The following is a 19535-nucleotide window of genomic DNA, read 5'->3' as shown; positions in this document are numbered from 1 at the left end:
TGCTCCCGCTCCCTCCACACACTACACTACCCCTAACCCTGTTCCCGCTCCCTCCACGCACTACACTACCCCTAACCCTACTCCTGCTCCCTCCACACACTACACTATCCCTAACTATGGTCCCGCTTCCTGCTCACACTACACTACCCCTAACTATACTCCTGCTTCCTGCTCACACTACACTATTCCTAACCCTGCTCCCGCTCTCTCCACACACTACACTACCCCTAACCCTGCTTCCGCTCCCTCCACACACTACAATACTCCTAACCATGTTCCCACTTCCTGCTCACACTACACTACTCCTAACCCTGCACCCTCTACCTCCACACACTACACTACCCCTAATCCTACTCCCCCCTCCCTCCACACACTACACTACCCCTAACCATGTCCCCGCTCACACTACACTACCCCTAACTCTGTTCCTGCTCCCCGCACACACACTACCCCTAAGCCTGCTATCTTATTTTAATACCGGCCCCCCCTTGCAACCAACCCCCCCGCAGCCCCCCTTCCCTCGTGGCTGACCACCCTTCCCCTGCCGAAGAATTGAGAAACTAATCCAGAGCAGGGGTGAGGGGGCAAAAGATGATAGTAACATCGAGGTGGCATGGAGAGACAATATATGGTACTTCAAAGACGTAGAAGGAGAGGTCTATTTCTGGGGGATGATACAGAAAGGCAAGTAGAGGATAGTAAGAGATACACTCCATCACTGTGTCAGTCACATTGTTGAGGAATGTGAAACCGAAACCACCGTAGGACACAGTAGCAGGGGAAGCAGTGTCAGTGTGCCGGAGGATGGTTCCAGTTAGTGTAGGCTAAGCTGTGAGGGACAGAGCATTTGAGGTAACAGGCAGGGAAAGTAATTAAGGGAAGGCTAGAGCAGCCCCCCCTTGCGACTGACCCCACCCTCACTCGTGGCCTTCCCCTCCCCTCTGCGGCCGGGACTATAGTGCTACAGCAGTGGGGGGTGTAATGGGACGGTTGCGAGGGGGGGGGGTGACCACGTGGGGGGGGGGTGGCGGTGACACAGAACTCTTTCTTGCACAGGACTTACCTTCTATTATTGCAATGGACGTGCACCTTGCCTCCTTCTAGTTTCTTCTCAACTTCTCTCTCTCTTTTAGGGGTATTCAATATGGGAGCGATAACATTGTTTTTGCGTTAATATCGCACTTATGACGTCATTATCGCAGGTTTTAGTTTTACACCGTCTTCAATTTCAAAGACTTATCGCAGTTTTGAAAAGTCTTTGATAAAAAACGGTGATAACTTTTCACCATTGAATAGGTGTCGAAAAAAAGTGCAGAATTGGGGTTTAGGGGTGCAGGCTTAAAAAAAATAGCCTGCACCCCTGGGAATGACATTTAAAAAAGAAGTGTGTCAAAAAAAGTTTTTTTAAAAAATAGGGACACCCCAAAAAATTAATTTAAAAATTGGGGTGAAAAAAAAAAATGGGAAAAAAATAATTAACAATAGGGAAATAGGTTCAGGGCTATTCTGCAAGTATGCGGCAGATGTTTTCTAGAATAGATTTATAGCAGCAGGTGCACAAATGCAGAATTTTAAAAAACTTACTTTAGGGACATCAAAATATGCTAGTACCCATTTTCATGTACCCCAAATTTGATGGGACCACTTAAAAAAATGAAAAAAAAAAACCTAAGTGCTCTTCTGCATCACTTCTTCAATATCGGGAAAAAACACCTGCTGCGGCTATTTAAATCCCCGACTTTCATTTAAAGACTAAAACGGGGGTACCCATAGTGATCCCCCATGTTTTTACAACTTTAGGGGGTTCTTACAATTTTTTTAAGGAAAAATTCGTAACTTTACGCAAATCCAACTTCGGAGGCTCTCGTTTTCATTAATTTTATATTGAATACGGGGATAAGTGGGCGCGCGCCCGATACTTTAACGCAGGTAAAAACTCAGATATGAAACGTTAACTTCGACAGTGAAGTTAACGTTTCATATTGAATACCCCTCTTTGTGCGTGAGACGTCACATGCAGCACACAGTGCAGAGGAGAGGAGAGTGAGCCAAAGCAGCATCCGGCAGCTGTCCAATGTGCTGACAGTCTGCCGGGGTCGGTACTTTATAATACAAGCCTCCAATATACAGTCCTCTCACAAGCCCCCTGGGACCACCCTAAGCGGCAGCCTTTGTTGCCTAGCAATAAATCCACTACTGACTCTGTGAGATTTTATCTGTGTAACATTGGCATAAAGCTGGCCACACATACTGCAATATCGTATCAGTCATCGTGCAAGTGGTTCGATATTGCAGTAAGTGTGCACCCAAGGTGATTGCAGATAATAAGTTCTTTATCAAATACAGATGTATCTTTGCTCATCTAGCCTCAATACGCCATGCAGCACAATATGCCTGGCATGAGTGAGCCAGGTCCCATGCTACTCTCTGCTAGCATCGAGCGTCTTTTTTGCTGAAAATGCATCTAGTCACAATGTAATGTGATTGGGATGCACCAGGAGATTGTGCTGATTAATATGATAAGACACTTGTATGTCTGTGTGCGACTGAACTGTAATGGAAACTTGGCGTGGAAAAAGCTGCACACTGATATACAAGTGTCACATATCAAATTAAGTAGTGCAGTCTTCTGGTGCGTCCTATTCGTGTCGCATTGCGACTTAGACGCATTTTTGGCAAAGAAGACGCCCGGTACTACCAGATTCTCAAGGGGCTAGGCGCCAAGAGCGGCTGTTTGACATGACTGCAGCCAAGACGAGTGATGAGTTAGGACACCTCTGTAGGCTGGAAAATGCAGTCTGAAAATGGCTGCTGTTTACTTGTACATGCCAGCTGTGCTGCCAGGAGTAACCCGGCTGCTCGGCTCAAGAGCCAAAAGGTCAGATTTTGTAAGAAAGGCCAATGTGTATTAGCTTTCTCCAGCTGGAATGACTTTATGCATGCAAGCTTTCTGTCCACTAACAGTCTGATTTACTAACGTTCTTCAATTCCTATGTGGAGTGTATGAGATTCTTTGCTACTAACTCTGTTTGCATAAGTTGTTTGGTGCATGCTACCTTTTGCTACAACATATGATAATTCTCTCATAAAAGATTTCAGGTGGTTCATGTATCCAGGATTCATGTATTTTGACTGCTATATATGTTTATAATTGTCAGTTTTTTAATACAATGTTATATTAAGCGTATTGATTATTAAACTGGCCCCTTATGACCGATAGCGGTGGCTTCCCCTGCACCCATTGTAATTACTACACTGATTGGAATGATTCGCTAAAATATTAGGCTGATAGTGTTTTTTTCAATGTAAAATGTATATTTTGGTGATTCTAATTCTTATTGTAACTTTTCCGTAAAACAAACTACCAGCATGAGTGCGGAGGCTTCAGTGTTAGGTGGAGTGAAGCATTGTTCTTGGACTGGATAGTTCCTTGCATTGCCTAGTTTCTTTGCCTATTTCCACCACTGATACACAGTACAGTACTGTAGCTTATCTCCACAAGATCATTATGTACATATAACATATGTTTCTGATTCTACCCTCTCTTGACACTCTTAAGCTGCCCATCCACTAGGCAATTAAACCTAGCGATGGAGCGATAACAACGGTCGTTATCGCTCCATCGCTTGGAAATCGCCTGCATATCGGGCAGCAGAAGGTTAAAAATGACCAGCGATGAGCACGCCTGCTGGTCGTTTTTAACATCAATCCTCGCCCGAACATGACGGTCAACCTGACGACCGCTGTCAGGTTGCCATGTTCGGGGATGATTGATCTGCCTACACTGAACGTCTGAACGTTCAGTGTATGCAGTTCACCCCGCAGGAGACAACGGCATTGTGATCGTGCCGTCGTCCCCCGCATTGTTAAGTGGATGGGCAGCAATAGAATTCTAACAAAATGGCCGCTGTGGCAGACTAGTGCCCGGAGTCTACTGAGGCTGTCGGCCGCCGGAGAGAGAGGAGGGGGCCCCGGACAGGGAGTGAACACGGGCCCCCTCCTCTCTTAATATGCCCCTGTTTGTATAGCCCAGAAAGTGGTGTCTGGATTAAGACTATCATAGCATTAGGAACTACTATTGTATTGTATAGTAAAAACTGAATTTAGCTACTTTTCTTGGCATGTCCACTTTAAAAGTAACAATTGACACCATATTACTTCGATATGGATGCAGCAGTTTTTGAAAACCATGCAATACTTTTTCTTTTATTTGGTAATGCAGACTAAGAGGAATTCAAATTGATGTAATTCCCGACACATTTCTACAAGGGTAATATAGAGAGTACATTTGGAAGTCATCTTATAAAGGTTGCTGAGAACAGACCCAGTGATCCTTTCATGTGTTAAAACAATTTCAGAAACAGTTTCTATAAACCTTTTCTGGCAGCATAAAACCAGGGTGTGGGCTGTCCAGCTGGCAGAAAGCAAGTGTCCTATGGGGTGATGGTAACATGCCCGTATTTCTCCGCTCAGTGCACTGTGAGGAGATCCAACGTCTCCCATCTCTTTCTTCCATCCTTTACAGACATGACAATTATTGTACATGAGATAAAAGCCAGGGTTATTCTTATATAAAACATGACATATCTCTCCCATGAGACTCCTATGTTGCATGCTTGTGAATTGTCTATTATACAATCACTACATCTATGTTTCACCTGAAGCCTTTGCTCACTTAAGTTAGAAATCCGTGTTATAAAGGCCCATTGTTATACCGCTGATTTTCAAATCTTTGTTTTTATTTTTCTACAAATCAGGTTAAAACAACATTTTATTTTATGTTTAAAGAGTATCAGCGAGAAGTATATTAAGCTGCTGCCTTAGGACAATACACAAAAAAAGCCATGCATATACAGAATAGATTTATGGAAAATGTGACTTACATGACAGCCCTTATATTTTAAAATATGACAGTGTGTTGTCATATGATATCCATCTGTGGACAGCTTATTTCACACTTACTTGGTACAGGGTGAAATAATCTGCTCAGCACATGAAGGGTTAATAAGACAGCCTCTATGAAACAACACACAGGGTTAGAGAGATTTTAAAACTACCCCCTTGAGACTAGGCGTAATAGGGCTCATTGCCAAGATAGAGAGACGCAGCCCCAATGCTTACTCCCCAGCCGCACGCACACGTTGCTGGGATATCTGGGAAACACTTGTATACATGTGATGTGAGTCCGCTGAAGTAAAGTCCTATCTAATAGTAACCTATGTAGATACAAAGATGTTATTATAAGGTACAAACTACAAATATGTGATAAGAACTCCTATAATAGTCCTGTTGGATCTTGTGGGACTGGAGAAACAAAAAAAAACAGTTGAGCTAAAAATATATTTTGATTGATCATAGTGATATATAATAAACAGGTTGTGTTTTTTTGCAGATATGGATGAATGCAGCGTGAGAAACATGTGCTTAAATGGAATGTGCATTAACGAAGATGGGAGTTTTAAATGTATTTGCAAACCTGGCTTCCAGCTTGCACCGAATGGACGTTTTTGCACAGGTATGTACTAAAGTAATTTCGTTCCAGTATATATCATAGACTGTCATCTCATGGCCTTTAGTCCAGTCCACAACTAGGTTGTCACCAAGGCCAGAATAACAATTGAGTGCGGATACCTCCACCTAAAAATTAGCCCATCATCATGACAGCTGGCAACACGGTCGTTCATAAATCATAAGTATTAAATCTGTACTTTTGTTTTCCTCACAAAATTAAACAATTTTTATACTTTTACATATCTAGGGAGAAATTGGGATTGATAGTGTAGAGGTTGAACATGCCCACATCGCTCTGACAACGCCCACATGGCATTGGCAACGCCCACATGGCATTGGCAACGCCCACATTGCACTGGCCACATCCACACTGCACTGGCCACATCCACACAGCACTGGCCGCGCCCACATGGCACTGGCCGCGCCCACACAGCCCTGGTCACTGCTCCTCTGCATCTCATAATTGATCATTCTCAACCCCAGACCCATTTGGCCCTTAATTTGTCCCTGGCTGCCACAGAATGTCCCCAGAATCTGTAGAATATTATTTCTCTGCATAAACTTCCTGCCATCACTGTATGAAGACAACTAGTTTTCTTCAGTTGGTATCAGAATCTTGTGCTAACTAAGCACTGAAACCACAGCTGATGTTCTTTAGATTGCTCATGCCTGGGGTGGCACATATCTTCAAATGCTTTCCCCCCAAACGTAGGAGCTTGCATATTGCTCTGTTATTGTTATGCAGGTCATTAAGGATCGCTATTGCGATTGCAGCTCCGTAATCGCACGCAGGTCTGCTGCGAAAATATGCTAATAAATGCTATCGCAATGGCATCGCACGCCCACTACCACTATCTCACATCCGTAATACCTTACAGTCCTGCGTATCAGGGCCAGATTAACAATGGGGCGTATGGAGCTCCTGTTCCAGGCCTCCACGTAAAAATAGGCCTATCAACATGACAGCATGATTACCTAACTGGCCATAAATAGTTTTTCTAGTTTTCCCCCTAAAAAAAAAATTATGCAATTTTTCTATTTCTATGTAGTTAGGGAGACATTGTGTCTCATAGTGTAGGGGGTGTACAAACCAAGGTGACTTTGACCACACCCACACAGCACCGATCACAGCTCTTCCCCTTCTCAGTATAGGCCCTTGAACATGTTCGGCTCCAGGCCCATGTGGGCCTTAATCCGGCCCTGCTGCGTATACATCGGTACCATCGGCCCCTCACGCAGAACTACAGCAGGTCTGACCTGCCGCAGAAACTGCAAGTCTTGTTGAACGCAGTGAGTAGTGTATGCCGTCGCAGTGGCTAATTTAGGTACGCCCATGTAACGGTGCTCAAAAGGTACGTCTGCGTTTCTCCAACCACTCCCCCGTCACCACCCCCAAACGCTGACTACCTGTCACTCACTCTGCAATGGCTTACCGCGCTCTGCGTAATCTGTTGCAGTTGCGATCCATAATTAATCTGGCCCAGTGTGTGCCCATTTGTCATTTTGCTTATGTATGTGAATTTGTGACTTTGAGTGCACTGGGAATGTGATGTTGTGCAACCAGTTTGATGTTTCAGGGCAGCCAAATTATTGTGGTTTATCTGGTTTTCTTGTGTTTTTGTTCTGTCTGAAATAATTATTTTTCAGTAAATAGAAGAATTACAAAGTGCATCCATTTGTTTTTGTCATACAAGATAATAGCTTCATAAACAATGACAAATTACAGAATCTGTCTAATTGACTATTATAAATGAGTATAGGAAAAATAAAGACTACACGTGTCCACAATATGAATTTTAAAGACCAGAAATATCAGAGTCGGAGGTGGAAGTGATGTCTTTATTTGTGGAGTTAGGCGATCATTTTTTTTACTGCGCATGTGTCTGAGTTGCTCTGCCTATGCGTCCAGATGGATTACCGATAGCAGTCGCAGTGAGGGTTTAGAAGCAGAGTGATTGACAATCAGTGAGCGTTTGTGGGAGGTAACGGGAGGGGGTGGCAACAAGTCAAATGCAGGCATGTCACAACCGTTTTGGGGGAGTGTCTCAGCCTGCAACTGTGTTGGTGTAAACAATTACAATGGCTCTGGCGGCTATCTTCCGACAGACATTCTGAGCAACCATAGGATTGATGGTGTGACCGATGTGCGAGTCATGGTACTTTTTTGTATGCAAGTGATGGATCAGAGATGATCCATTGCTTGCACCCAGCAACACCCAGACACACACCTTCCCGTCTGCATACTAAAATCCTAATAGCATGCTTTCACTGCCAACACCCCAGCAGCACACAGACACACAATCTTATCCCCTCCCTCTCCACATTCACTACTAACAACCCAGCAGCACCCAGCTACACACTCCCCTCCCCTTGCATTCAGTACTAACAGCCCAGCAGCACCCAGTCACACACCCTCCTCCCTTGCATTCACTTTGAACACCCTAGCAGCCCACAGACACAAACTCTCTCACCTGCTTTCACGGTCAACACCCCAACAGAACCCATAGACTCTCCCTCCCTGCATTCACTGCCATGCCAACACCCCAGCAGCAGCATCTAGACCAGGGGTGGGCAATAAGCTGCCCTCCAGCTGTTATTGAAGTACAAATCTCAGCATGCATTGCATTTTTAGCATGGCCAAGTCAGCAGGCCCATGTGTGTGAGGAGGAAGAACCAACAAAGGGGGGAGGGGCCATGCACTTCAGCCTCTGCCCTGCCCCTTTTATGTACATTTTACATTGTACATTTATGTACCGCACCGGTTTCCATGCTGGAGATCTGCCCATAGAGACCCGACTCCAGGGTGGGGACCCTGGGAGAGAAAAGACAGATGCACATGCCCCCTGGGCTCCCTGATTATTTCTGCTCTGTGGCGCATAAAGCAGAGCCTGGAACAATGGAGGAGGTCAGTGTGCCCCCTTCAGGGCTGGCATCCGAAGGCGACCACCTTCCATTGTCTCCTGTATTTAAGCCCCTGCCTCATCCCCCTTATTTGCTCAAAAATGCCCCTACATGTTCTCAGACCTCCACTTGACCCATATTGGCTAACTATATTACCTGAATCTTCCACTTGCCACAAAATGATCTTACTAACCCCTAATTCCCCATACAGTATGCCCCTAGATCTACAATGTACTCCAAACTTTCTTCAGTTAACCTCGCATCACACCCAGACCTTCATACATGCTCCCACAGGGAATACCAGTGACCAACCACTACTGGTTTAATAGTCAGCAATTATATTTGTATTTTTATTAATTGTATTAATGCCCTTTAAACATTATTGTTTTCAGTCTAGAGTCCGTGGAGGAGGGAGACCATGTGGTGCATACTGCCACCTATTGGTCATCACTGATATAGATAATGCTGTAGTTAGAAAAACAAATCTTTAGTAAAAGTTACTTGCACAAGGCAAGTACAAATCATCTTGGTGATGAAAACCACTTTAACTGTGCAGTATTTAATTGCTGATTATTGTCACTATTGGGAGCCATTTATGTGAATCCATTTATGTGAATACATTGGAGCATGCCATATTCCTTTGTGCAGACACTTTACAAATGTACGGTCTGTGAATACAGTGAATGAAACGTACTGTATGAAATGCATCAAAGCGCTTCCTATTTTCACATGCACCCCTTCCCCTTACTGATCCATCTAATATATAGATATTCTAACACTTATTTATACATTCCATTATTTGTGAAAATAAGGTGAAATTGAGATTGACTTTATTTCATGTATTCGATTTAGATTTTTTTTCCAACTTTTATGTTTTATTTATGCTACAGTAGTTTAATTAGTTTGACTGTTGTCGTGTTTGAGGTGTCTAGTTTGTGAAATTGGCAATATCGATAAATATTGTAGGCACAGTCTTCTGCGCCATTTCAAGTTCATTTGTCATTGTCTACTCTAGTCCCACAAACAGAAACATAAATACAACATTCAAGGAACCAGGTAGATTATTGCAGGTATCCTGCAGTGAGCATATTCATCAACCCATGTCTGCTGCATAAATTAAACCTTACAATGTAGGTGGCATATCTGTAGAGTTTTTATGGAGAAGGAGATATTGGCAATTATCTTCATCTGTAGCCACTCGCAGAAATTCACATTCTTTGTCTATTCCAAGTCTGGAAATGTATGTCTGGTCATATAAGGTTACACATGTAATTCTGATTATTAATATATATTTTGATATTTAATATCAGTGTCAGTGGTTCTCAAACTCGGTCCTCAGGACCCCACACACTTCACATTTTGCAGGTCACCCAGCAGGTGACACACTGACACATTTTAAAAGAGCCACAGGTGGAGCTAATATTTTCACTTGTGAATTCTGTGAGGAAATCTGAAAAACATGTACTGTTTGGGATCCTGAGGACTGAGTTTGAGAACCTTTGTACTTTGTCAGACCCTCCAACATGACCCTCCAACATGACCCCTTCCACCCAGTACAAAATGCTCTGTTCCTGGACTTCTCTTTTAATTGATGATTGCAGCCACCTGTGGTGAAACATCTGTATCATCTAATAACTTGCTCAACACAGGTGACTGCAATCATTCATTAGGTGGGAAGTCCAGGAGCAGAGCATTTTATACCGGATGGAAGGGGTCATGTTGGAGGGTAGGGTATGCTATGTGAAAGTATTGTGTATTTATACATTTTAGATATTTTTCTTACTACAGTAGTTTGCTGGCATTTATTTTTCTGACTTATTAGTTCTTCACTATGGTGTTTAGAAATACTGAACAAGTTATGAATACTCTTATGTGTCTAGTGATTTTTTTAAAGTCACAATCTATTAATAAAATACAGTTGGAGTGAGTTTGGATATTGCGAGTGTGTGTTGTGGACACAAGCCAGAGACTAAAGAAAGGAGTAGAGGTGTTTCATACTCATTTTGTCCTTTTAAGGTCACAGTGTTTTACATTGCACTGATTTATTCTGTGTTGTCGTCTAGCTTGTTTACATGGTAACAGTGTCTATATAATTTATTTCTATACTTGAAATAATTTACTACAAAGATAAAAACACTTGGTAACCTTCAGTGTCACACAACCAGATCAAACTTTCTCATTGTAACGTTACATGTTTCTCTGTGCGCCTCTGTAGGTGCAAGGAAAAATTTTCTATGTTGGTAATTTATTATTATTTTTATTGATAAGGCATCACAAGGGTTCCATAGTGCCATGAGGGAAAACAACTGACAATAAATGACATAAGTACAGACTGATATAAACAAGGTAGCAATTACATATAAATACACAATTACAGGGGGTGGGTACGGGATGCCGGCGCTTGGGAATCCCAATGCCAGCAACCTAACAGGGTTAGGATCCTGATACCTGTAGGTCAGTATCTTAACCCTAACCCTCCCTCCCCTGTGCCTAAACGTAACCCTCCCCGCCTAGTGCCTAAACCTAACCTACCCCTCCCACACCCTAAACCTAACCCTTCCCCCTTAGTGCCCAACCCCAACTCTCCTCCTAGTTCCTAACCCTCCCCCTAACCCCAGTACATACTGTTGGGATGCCGGTGCCGGGATTCTGACAGGTGTCGGGATTCCGGAGCCAGCATTCTATGCAGATAAGAAAAAGGGGAAAGGGTCCTGCTCGTACAAGCAATCTATCGGGGATATGGGTGGGCACAATAGAGAGAAATGGGCAGAGTAGAGGAGGGCAGAGACTGCAGACTTAGTGGTTGATGTATCAAGCAGTGAAAAGCGTGGAGAAGTGGACCAGTGGATAAGCTGCCCATAACAACCAATCAGCTGTGAAGTAGCATTTATCAAGTACAGTCTATAAAATAATAGGTTGGAGCTGATTGGTTGCTATGCATAACTTCTCCACTAGTCCACTTCTCCACAATTTTCACTGCTTGATATATGGGGCCCTTAGGCGGAGGAGTGGTGAGCTGGAATGAAAGAAATGAGTTGTAAGTGCATGTTTGAAGGCTTTGAGGCTGGAAGAAAGTCCAATGGAATGAGGGAATAGAAATCGGTGTTACTTGCGACCTGCAGGCTGTAATTGAATTGCCTCAGGCACTTAGCCTGGGAGCTACAAGCCTGTGGTGACTCCTGCAGCTAATTTGATATGCTCCAAGATGCGGCCTGGGAGAAATCCTGAATGTGAAAGTGGAAAGTGGTCATCAGGGATGAGGTGAGGCAGCAGCCATTCACAGAGCTAGGAGGTGTCGGAGTAAAGCTGGGTACACATTAGACAATATTTTGCCCGATCCTACACATCGTCAAAATCGGCTAATGTGTATGCTCTATGTTGGGCCATGCGCGCTCCCGTTTAATCGTCAGTCACGTCATCAGGTCGGCCCTACGTGCAGCTCAATCTGACAATGCGACTGATGACCCCATGCAGCGGGATGCGGCTGACGTATTGGGCGGTCGGGCACCGGATCGTGTAATGTGTACCAGCTCCCCTATATGTCGGCCCATTGCCCGTGCGGTCGTCCATCTCATCGCTGGGTACACAAATCGTTAAGTGTGTACCCAGCCTAATACTTACAATGCCAGCGCCCTGCGGTCATCACAGATAATTGAATTGCCCTTATATGTCATATTAATTCTTAATGTGATTAGAGTTAGAAATGCTGTTTGCAGTCACACTTGAGGGGTAAGTAACACATCTGCTTCTTTTGGGTGTGGTATGAAAAGTCGACATTCAGTATGTTGACACCAGAATGTCGTCAGGGTCTGAATGTTGACATGGACATTAGGTCGACAAGTGGAATATCAACATATGCAAATGTCAACATGTTTATAAAGTTGACACCAGAATGTCAATATATGTTTTTTTTCATATATTAGCCTGACCCTGACCCTAAACCTAACCGTAACTCTAACCCTAAACATATCCGTAACTCTAACCCTAACCCTATCCTTAACCCTAACCGTAACCCTAACCGTAATTCTAACCCTATCCTTAACTCTAACCCTAACCGTAACCCTAACCGTAATTCTAACCCTATCCTTAACTCTAACCCTAACCGTAACCCTAGCCCTAACCATAACTCTAACCTTAACCGTAACCCTAACCCTAACTCTAACCCTAACCATAACTAAAAATTTTGACATTTTAATTGTCGTCATTCTGACTGGATACTGCTTCTTTCAGCCCATAATAGTAAGTAGGCATATTGAATCTTATTTTATTATTTGTTACCGCAGAGTGGGAAGTCAGAAATCAGACAATATAAGACCTTTCAGCCACTGTTCAATTATTGCTTCACTTGATAGGAAACCTATAGCAATATATTGCCTAATGACTGCATGTCCTTACCATTCCAGATATCGATGAGTGTGAAACAGCAGGAATCTGCATGAATGGCCACTGTGTAAACACAGACGGCTCCTTCAGGTGCGAATGCTTCCCTGGCCTTGCAGTCGGACTTGATGGGCGCGTGTGTGTAGGTAAGATATAGATGGGATCCAGCTGCAAACACATCCAGCAATCTACATGCCAAGTAGAAATAATCCACTGTAACATATTGCTTCTTTTTCTCAGGTCCTCAAAGGTAAATCTACCAACATTATTTTTTGTTAATGCTTCCAGTTGTAAATAAGATGATTTAAAAATCATTGTAATTTTTCTTCTGTGCAATAGGGAAACAGCATTTATGGGTATCAGCTTCTTTAGAGCACTAATGGTTTCCAAAATAAGGAAGAGGTTGAGTAAAAATCAGTTTTTAATAAAAATAAACATCCTCCTTCCTGACTTATTATTATTATTATTATTATTATTATTATTATTATTATTATTATTATTATTATTATTATCTTTTATTTCTATGGAGCCACAAGGGTTTCTCAGTGCAATACTGTCACCCGATGTTCCCGCTGAACTCACCACTGCCTCGGCTGCCTATTCTCAGTGGATCAACATACTGGAGAACGTTGAATGAATACAGCAAGTGATTAAGTGAATTGAGAATGCTGATTTCACAGCACTGCAGCCTATCCAGCTAGTGTTATAAGTACAATTCACCTTTTGTCTTACTCATTCAAATATATTCTGGCTATTGATCCATGGAGAAACAGACAAATAACCAGACAAGGCAGTGATGAGTACGGCATCAGTATGACATACTGCCGGACTTAAGCCTGGCGGATGTAATACCGACGGCGGAAGGCAGAAAGCTGAAAATCCCGACTAAGGTAAGTTCTAACCCTCTCCTCTCCCCCTCTAACCCTCCCTTAGTGGTGCTTAACCCCAACCTCCCCCCAGGGGTGCCTAAACTTAACCACCTCCTCTCTACACCGTAAACCTAACTTTCCCGGGGGATGCCTAACCCTAACCTCCCCCTGGGGGTGCCTAACCCTAACCCCCCTTCCCCTAGTCTAACCCTAACCCTTCCGGGGGGATGCCTGACCCTAAGTCCCCCCGGGAGTCCCTACACATAAACCCCCCCTCCCGCAGCTAAAAGATCCCGACGCCTGGCTTACCTTTGTTCGGTATGCCAGGCATTGGGATTTCGGCGACTGGATAATGATAGGCATCAGTATTTCGACGACTATCATTAGTCCCATGCCGGGATTTTACAGTCGGGAAGCCGGCGGTCGGCATTTCGACTGCCGGCTTCCTGACTACATACTGTTGAGTACAGTATGAACTCAATGAGTCCTGGACTTAGATGATTTGATTTGTGCTCTTTATTTATAATAGCAGGTATGAAACATTACATTACAGAGGGTACATTAGCAAGATCACCATGATAATACAACTGAAATACTGTAGGTTTTGAGGGCAAACTTACCGGGGTGAGGAAAGCAATAATCCGTCTTCTTTTTTAAAGTACATTTACCTAGTGTTCATTTTTTATTTCCATCAGACTAATGTGGTCTCATCAGAATTAGACAGAGTAAAACGCTCAGATGATCACAGCATGTATTCCAGGGGCGTATCTATAATAGGTGCAGGGTGTGCGGGGAACACGGGCCCCTGGGTCCAGGGGGGCCCCGCACCGCACACCCTGCACCCATATTATTACTTAGCTCTCCGGAGTCCCATGTCAGCGCGGGGGTCCAGCGCTGTAAAACGACTGGAAAATGGCCGCGGCGGCCATTTTCCAATAGTTTGCGCATGCGCAGTACAGGGAAAATGGCCGCCGCGGCCATTTTCCCGGTGACCTGTGCATACACTATACACTCTGGGCACACTCTAGTGCCCAGAGTCTATAACTCCGGCGCCGGCCGTGCACAACTCAGTGCGCTGCCGGCCGCCGGTCTCTAGAAACGCCCCTGATGTATTCAGTTTGTAGCCAAGTATTAACTCCCTCTGTATATAGTGGTTATAGCTGCAAACATTCCCCACAATACACACTGCTCGGATAATCGTAATCTACTTCCCGGGAAATGGGGCATGCAGACTTCCTGGCCTCGCAGGCTGACAGGACCTGGCAGGGCTGCGGTAAGCTTCAGCTACCACAGTGTGACCAAATGTGCAACCATCGCGCTCCAGTGACCAGGGACCCCAGGCTGTGACCTTGGCCACTGCACTGGGATCGCAGATGCAGCAAGGAGATGTCAGACACCTCGTGCTACATTTGCATTTTAGCAGGATGGAATTGGATAGCCACTTGTGTGCGACTTTGCAATTCCGTCCTCTGCTGAATCAGGCCCTATAATCACATATGTACCACGAGTTGTGACACAAACATACGCACACATCACGAAAATGCAACTCGCAAGGCCACCTTCTACCCTACGCTAGACACATTTGAACCGTAACAACATTTAACGATTAAAAAGGTATGAAATTGACAGGAACAGCTAACACTGACGCACGTTTCGTTGTAGCCTTATCATAGACAGAACCAATTGCTTAGGATTCCGGTCATCTTATACGTACCTCAGCCAATGATGTTTAAGCCTGCATATGAATCTTAGCCAGTCTCTGAATACTAGCAGTTACCATAGTAACGTGTGTACTGGTAAAATTAATGATAGACTTTTGTCCACAAATGGTAATATAATCACTTTCTCTATTGTTATAGAGTTCATTCAATATCCCTGAGATATCTTTTAATGCCTCATGTATAAAGTTGTGACATCAATTCAATATATTGATGTTGTATTACGTATTAGAAATATTTGGCTGGTAACTGCAACAATCTAACAAATTATTATATTATATTAGAGGTTTAACTATAATAGTTAGTAAATTAAAAAGATTGTAGTATCAAATTTGGTGATTACACTCATGAATCCCTCATTCTCTTAAAATAAATATAACTATTTACTAGCTGAAGTACACGGCGTTGCCCGGGTTTAAATCTTCACGTTATTAAGTTAGTTATCCCAGACCAATTGCTACCCCTCTGTGAAGTTTTCATCCAAATCCATCCAGTGAAAGGCCCAGAACAGGCTCCCCGGGTCAAAGTTCTGCCCAGCGTACCCCAACAGGAGGTCCGACTGGGACCCTAACCCCCCTAAAACCTGGTCAGGATCCAACTGGACCACCTCGCGTGTTTCATCCCAATCGGTGCAGGGCAGTGACGTAACTACTGCCCCCGCAGCCCCCGCGGTGGCTTGGAGGCGCTGGGTAGCTTGGGGGCGACGGGGGCAGTAGTTACACCACTCAGTGGCGGAACTCCCGTAACTACGGAGGGTGCAGGGGGTGCGGTCGCACCCCCTTCACCCACCATCTGCCGGGCGCCCGCTGAGTGTGTTACCAGCGGGCGCCCGGCTCCTAAGGAAACCCCCGGCGGCAGCCGGAGGATGGAGCTCCCTCCGTTTTCCGGGTCCCGCAGGGCACTATGGGAGTGACGTCATGACGTCACTCCCATAGTGCCGGGGACGGAGCTCAGGAGTGAGCTCCGTCTTCCGGGTCCCGCAGAGCATAATGACGTCACTTCCATAGTGCCGAGGAGCGGACGCCGTGGTATGGATGGCAGCAGCACTGGAGCGGCGATAAAGGTAAGTGTTTTTATTTATTTATTTTTTTTGTGTGTGTTTGTGTGCGCAGGGGGAGCAACTACAGTGGGCTAACTACTGGGGGCAACTACAGGGAGCTCACTACTGGGGGCAACTACAGGGGGCTCACTACTGGGGGCAACTACAGGGGGCTCACTACTGGGGGCAACTACAGGGGGCTCACTACTGGGGGCAACTACAGGGGGCTCACTACTGGGGGCAACTACAGGGGGCTCACTACTGGGGGCAACCACAGGGGGCTCACTACTGGGGGCAACCACAGGGGGCTCACTACTGGGGGCAACTACTGGGTTGCCCCCAGTGTGGCATTCCGGTGTGGCACACTGTGTTATAAGTGGCATTACTTAGTGTGTCATAATGTGTAAGGCACGTTACTGTATCATGTAACCACACACCTTAAACGCCGTCTTTGGGTGTGTTTGATCCTTTGGCTGGGGGGCGCCTGAAACTTTTTTGGCATGGGGGAGCAAAATTTATAGTTCCGCCACTGGTGCAGGGGTGACCGAATGCATAACCAGACAGACAAATAAACAGACCAATGAATTTTATATATAAGATTATATAGAATAAATTAGTGTATATACTAAATTTAGAATTAACTCACTAAATATATGATTATCACTATAAAGTATTGTTATTTGTACCATATCTTATAATTCTAAAAAAGGGAGAAAGATTAAACCCAAGTTGTATAATACGTATGGGCATATTTACTAAGCAGTGGATTTACAAATTTTGCCTGTCATATTTAAAAGAGCAATAATAGTAAATGCAAAATCAGGCTTGTTTTGCATTAAATATTACTGCTCTTTTAAACATGTCAGGCAAAATCTGTAAAAATCGAGAGTTTTGTAAATCCACTGCTTAGTAAATATGGCCCTTAATCTGAAATCATATGAAGATCTTTTGTGTAACTTGTACCTAAGAACAAGCCACCCAACATACGAAGTTGTGCCATAAAAAGTATAGTAACAACATGAATGCTAATATATGCATGCAGTGGAGAAAAAATGTGGTCAAAATATATATTTTTTCTTTTTTTTTTTTTTTTTTACAAGGAGGAGACCTAAACATTAATAGAATTATCTATAACAGTAGGTAAAGATGTGTGGGAATGTATGGGACTGCAGAAAAAGGAACATTAAATGTGTGGTTTTTGTGTATTAAAAGAGGCAATATTGTAGGGTTGGTATGTGGTACAGTAGTTGTTATACTAAGTATTTAAGAGAGGGCAGGTAGTGAGGGTATTTTTGGGTTGTCAGGGGTTCCCTGTCTGTCATATAATAAAACCCTGGGTAAAACAAACCCAAGCCTAGAGTTCTTTCATTGCCCCAAGATGTGCTGGCTGCTTGCCGAGCCTTTTGGAGTGAATGAGACAAAGAAGGGGAAGTTCTATCTTTTCAAACTTTTTTGATATAGGTTGACCATATTTTCCAGCAGAGATGTTGAAATAATTTAGCATGTGTTTTATTTCCTCTACAAGGCAGTAGAACAATAAAAACAATAATTTGACAATCATTATTATTTATGGATATAAATGAAACAACATTGGGTGTATTTGCCTTTTAAAAATGATATAATAAACATTCTTTACTTTATATCCCATGTTCTGTGGGTGTTACAATTGTAGCATTTTATACAAACATCAGTATATTCAGAAATATCTGCTGTTATATACAAATGTTATTACTAGTTATACCTTTTTTCCCCTCTAAACAATATAAACTGATGTTGGGAGAGCCTATCTTATTTATTACGTTTACGGCCCACAAAAGACACATACAGTAGTAAATCCTGGCTGGTACATTTAGCTTTGAGAACTGCATCCAATGTTTGTCAATTTGCAAACAGCATAATATACAACCACTGCTGAGTTATTGTCTCCTTATAACGTTACAGCAGGAGCAGATAAACATGGCATTATACTGATAAATATATCATGTTTATATCTGAACCCTGGAATCAATCCATTTCACATACATTATATTGCAGACACTCACATGAGGAGCACATGTTATGGTGGCTACAAGAGAGGTCAGTGTGTTCGGCCACTACTGGGAGCAGTGACTAAATCTGAGTGCTGTTGTGCCAACATCGAATTTGCTTTTGGTGAACCATGCCAACCATGCCCTGCTAAAACGTCAGGTAAGAGTAACTGCAGGTCTAAACCAAAGTACCGCATTACAATGCCATTATAGAACCTCACAGCAGTGGAAAAGTAGATGATATACTGTACTTTACAGGCAGTCTGATGTCTGTAACTTTGCTTTATTACATAGACATAGTAGCAAGTATATCAAACCGAAATGTTTCCACCTTGTATAGAGCTCTATACAGGATCTACATAGTAAATCTGTTAAATCTGAAGACTAAAAATGTGCTGCAGGGCTGGGCTTATAGCGACAGGTACTGGGTATGTCGCAACCATCCCTGCCTCCAGGAGGTTATGTAATATCTGCCTCTGAACAGCCAGTAAGATTCACTTTTAAATCTATTGGAATAGAAGTGCCTCTATAGGGAGAGAAGTGCCACTATCTACTGCTCTATTGAGAGAGAAGAGCCTCTATAGGGAAAGAGAAGAGCCTCTATCTAGTTCTCTATTTGGAACGAATAGCCTCTATTGGGAGAGTAGAGCCTCTATTGGGAGAGTAGAGCCTCTATAGGGGAGAGATTGGGAGAGAAGTGCCTCTATTGGGAGAGAAGTGCCTCTATTGGGACAGAAGTGCCTCTATTGGGAGAGTAGAGCCTCTATTGGGAGAGTAGAGCCTCTATTGAGAGATAAGTGCCTCTATTGGGAGAGTAGAACCTCTATTGAGAGAGAAGTGCCTAGCTGCGTTTATGAGTTTGCATTCATAATAAAAACCTGTTATTTCACAAATTCAATTAAAAGTTGAGGGATGTCAGCTGTAGCTGCTTTAGTAAATAATTTACTTTATATGAACGCATGGGATTTATTAATGCAAATATGGTTTTATTATACAGTAATCAAGACAGAATTAGTACTAGCAACCCATGATGCATTTAGTCATTAAAAACATTCTCCTGATGAACTTATGTTTCCATATATAACAATTT

General features: G+C 43.5%; 1 protein-coding gene across 2 annotated transcripts in view; it reads left to right on the top strand.

The window, feature by feature from the left end:
* The window catches only part of FBN1 (fibrillin 1), a 291935-nt gene that overhangs the window by 175594 nt on the left and 96806 nt on the right, over positions 1-19535 (top strand). For both annotated transcript variants that reach the window (XM_088472976.1, XM_088472975.1), the window contains exons 14-16: positions 5393-5515; positions 12816-12938; positions 18453-18605. In XM_088472976.1, the coding sequence (XP_088329102.1) occupies positions 5393-5515; positions 12816-12938; positions 18453-18605 (399 nt within the window). The remainder of the gene's footprint in view (positions 1-5392; positions 5516-12815; positions 12939-18452; positions 18606-19535) is intronic.

This window comes from Taudactylus pleione, unplaced genomic scaffold (genome assembly GCF_031769625.1).
Source record: "Taudactylus pleione unplaced genomic scaffold, aTauple2 ptg000129l, whole genome shotgun sequence".
Classification (NCBI taxonomy): Eukaryota; Metazoa; Chordata; class Amphibia; order Anura; family Myobatrachidae; genus Taudactylus; species Taudactylus pleione.
This window is presented reverse-complemented; position numbering and strand designations above follow the sequence as displayed.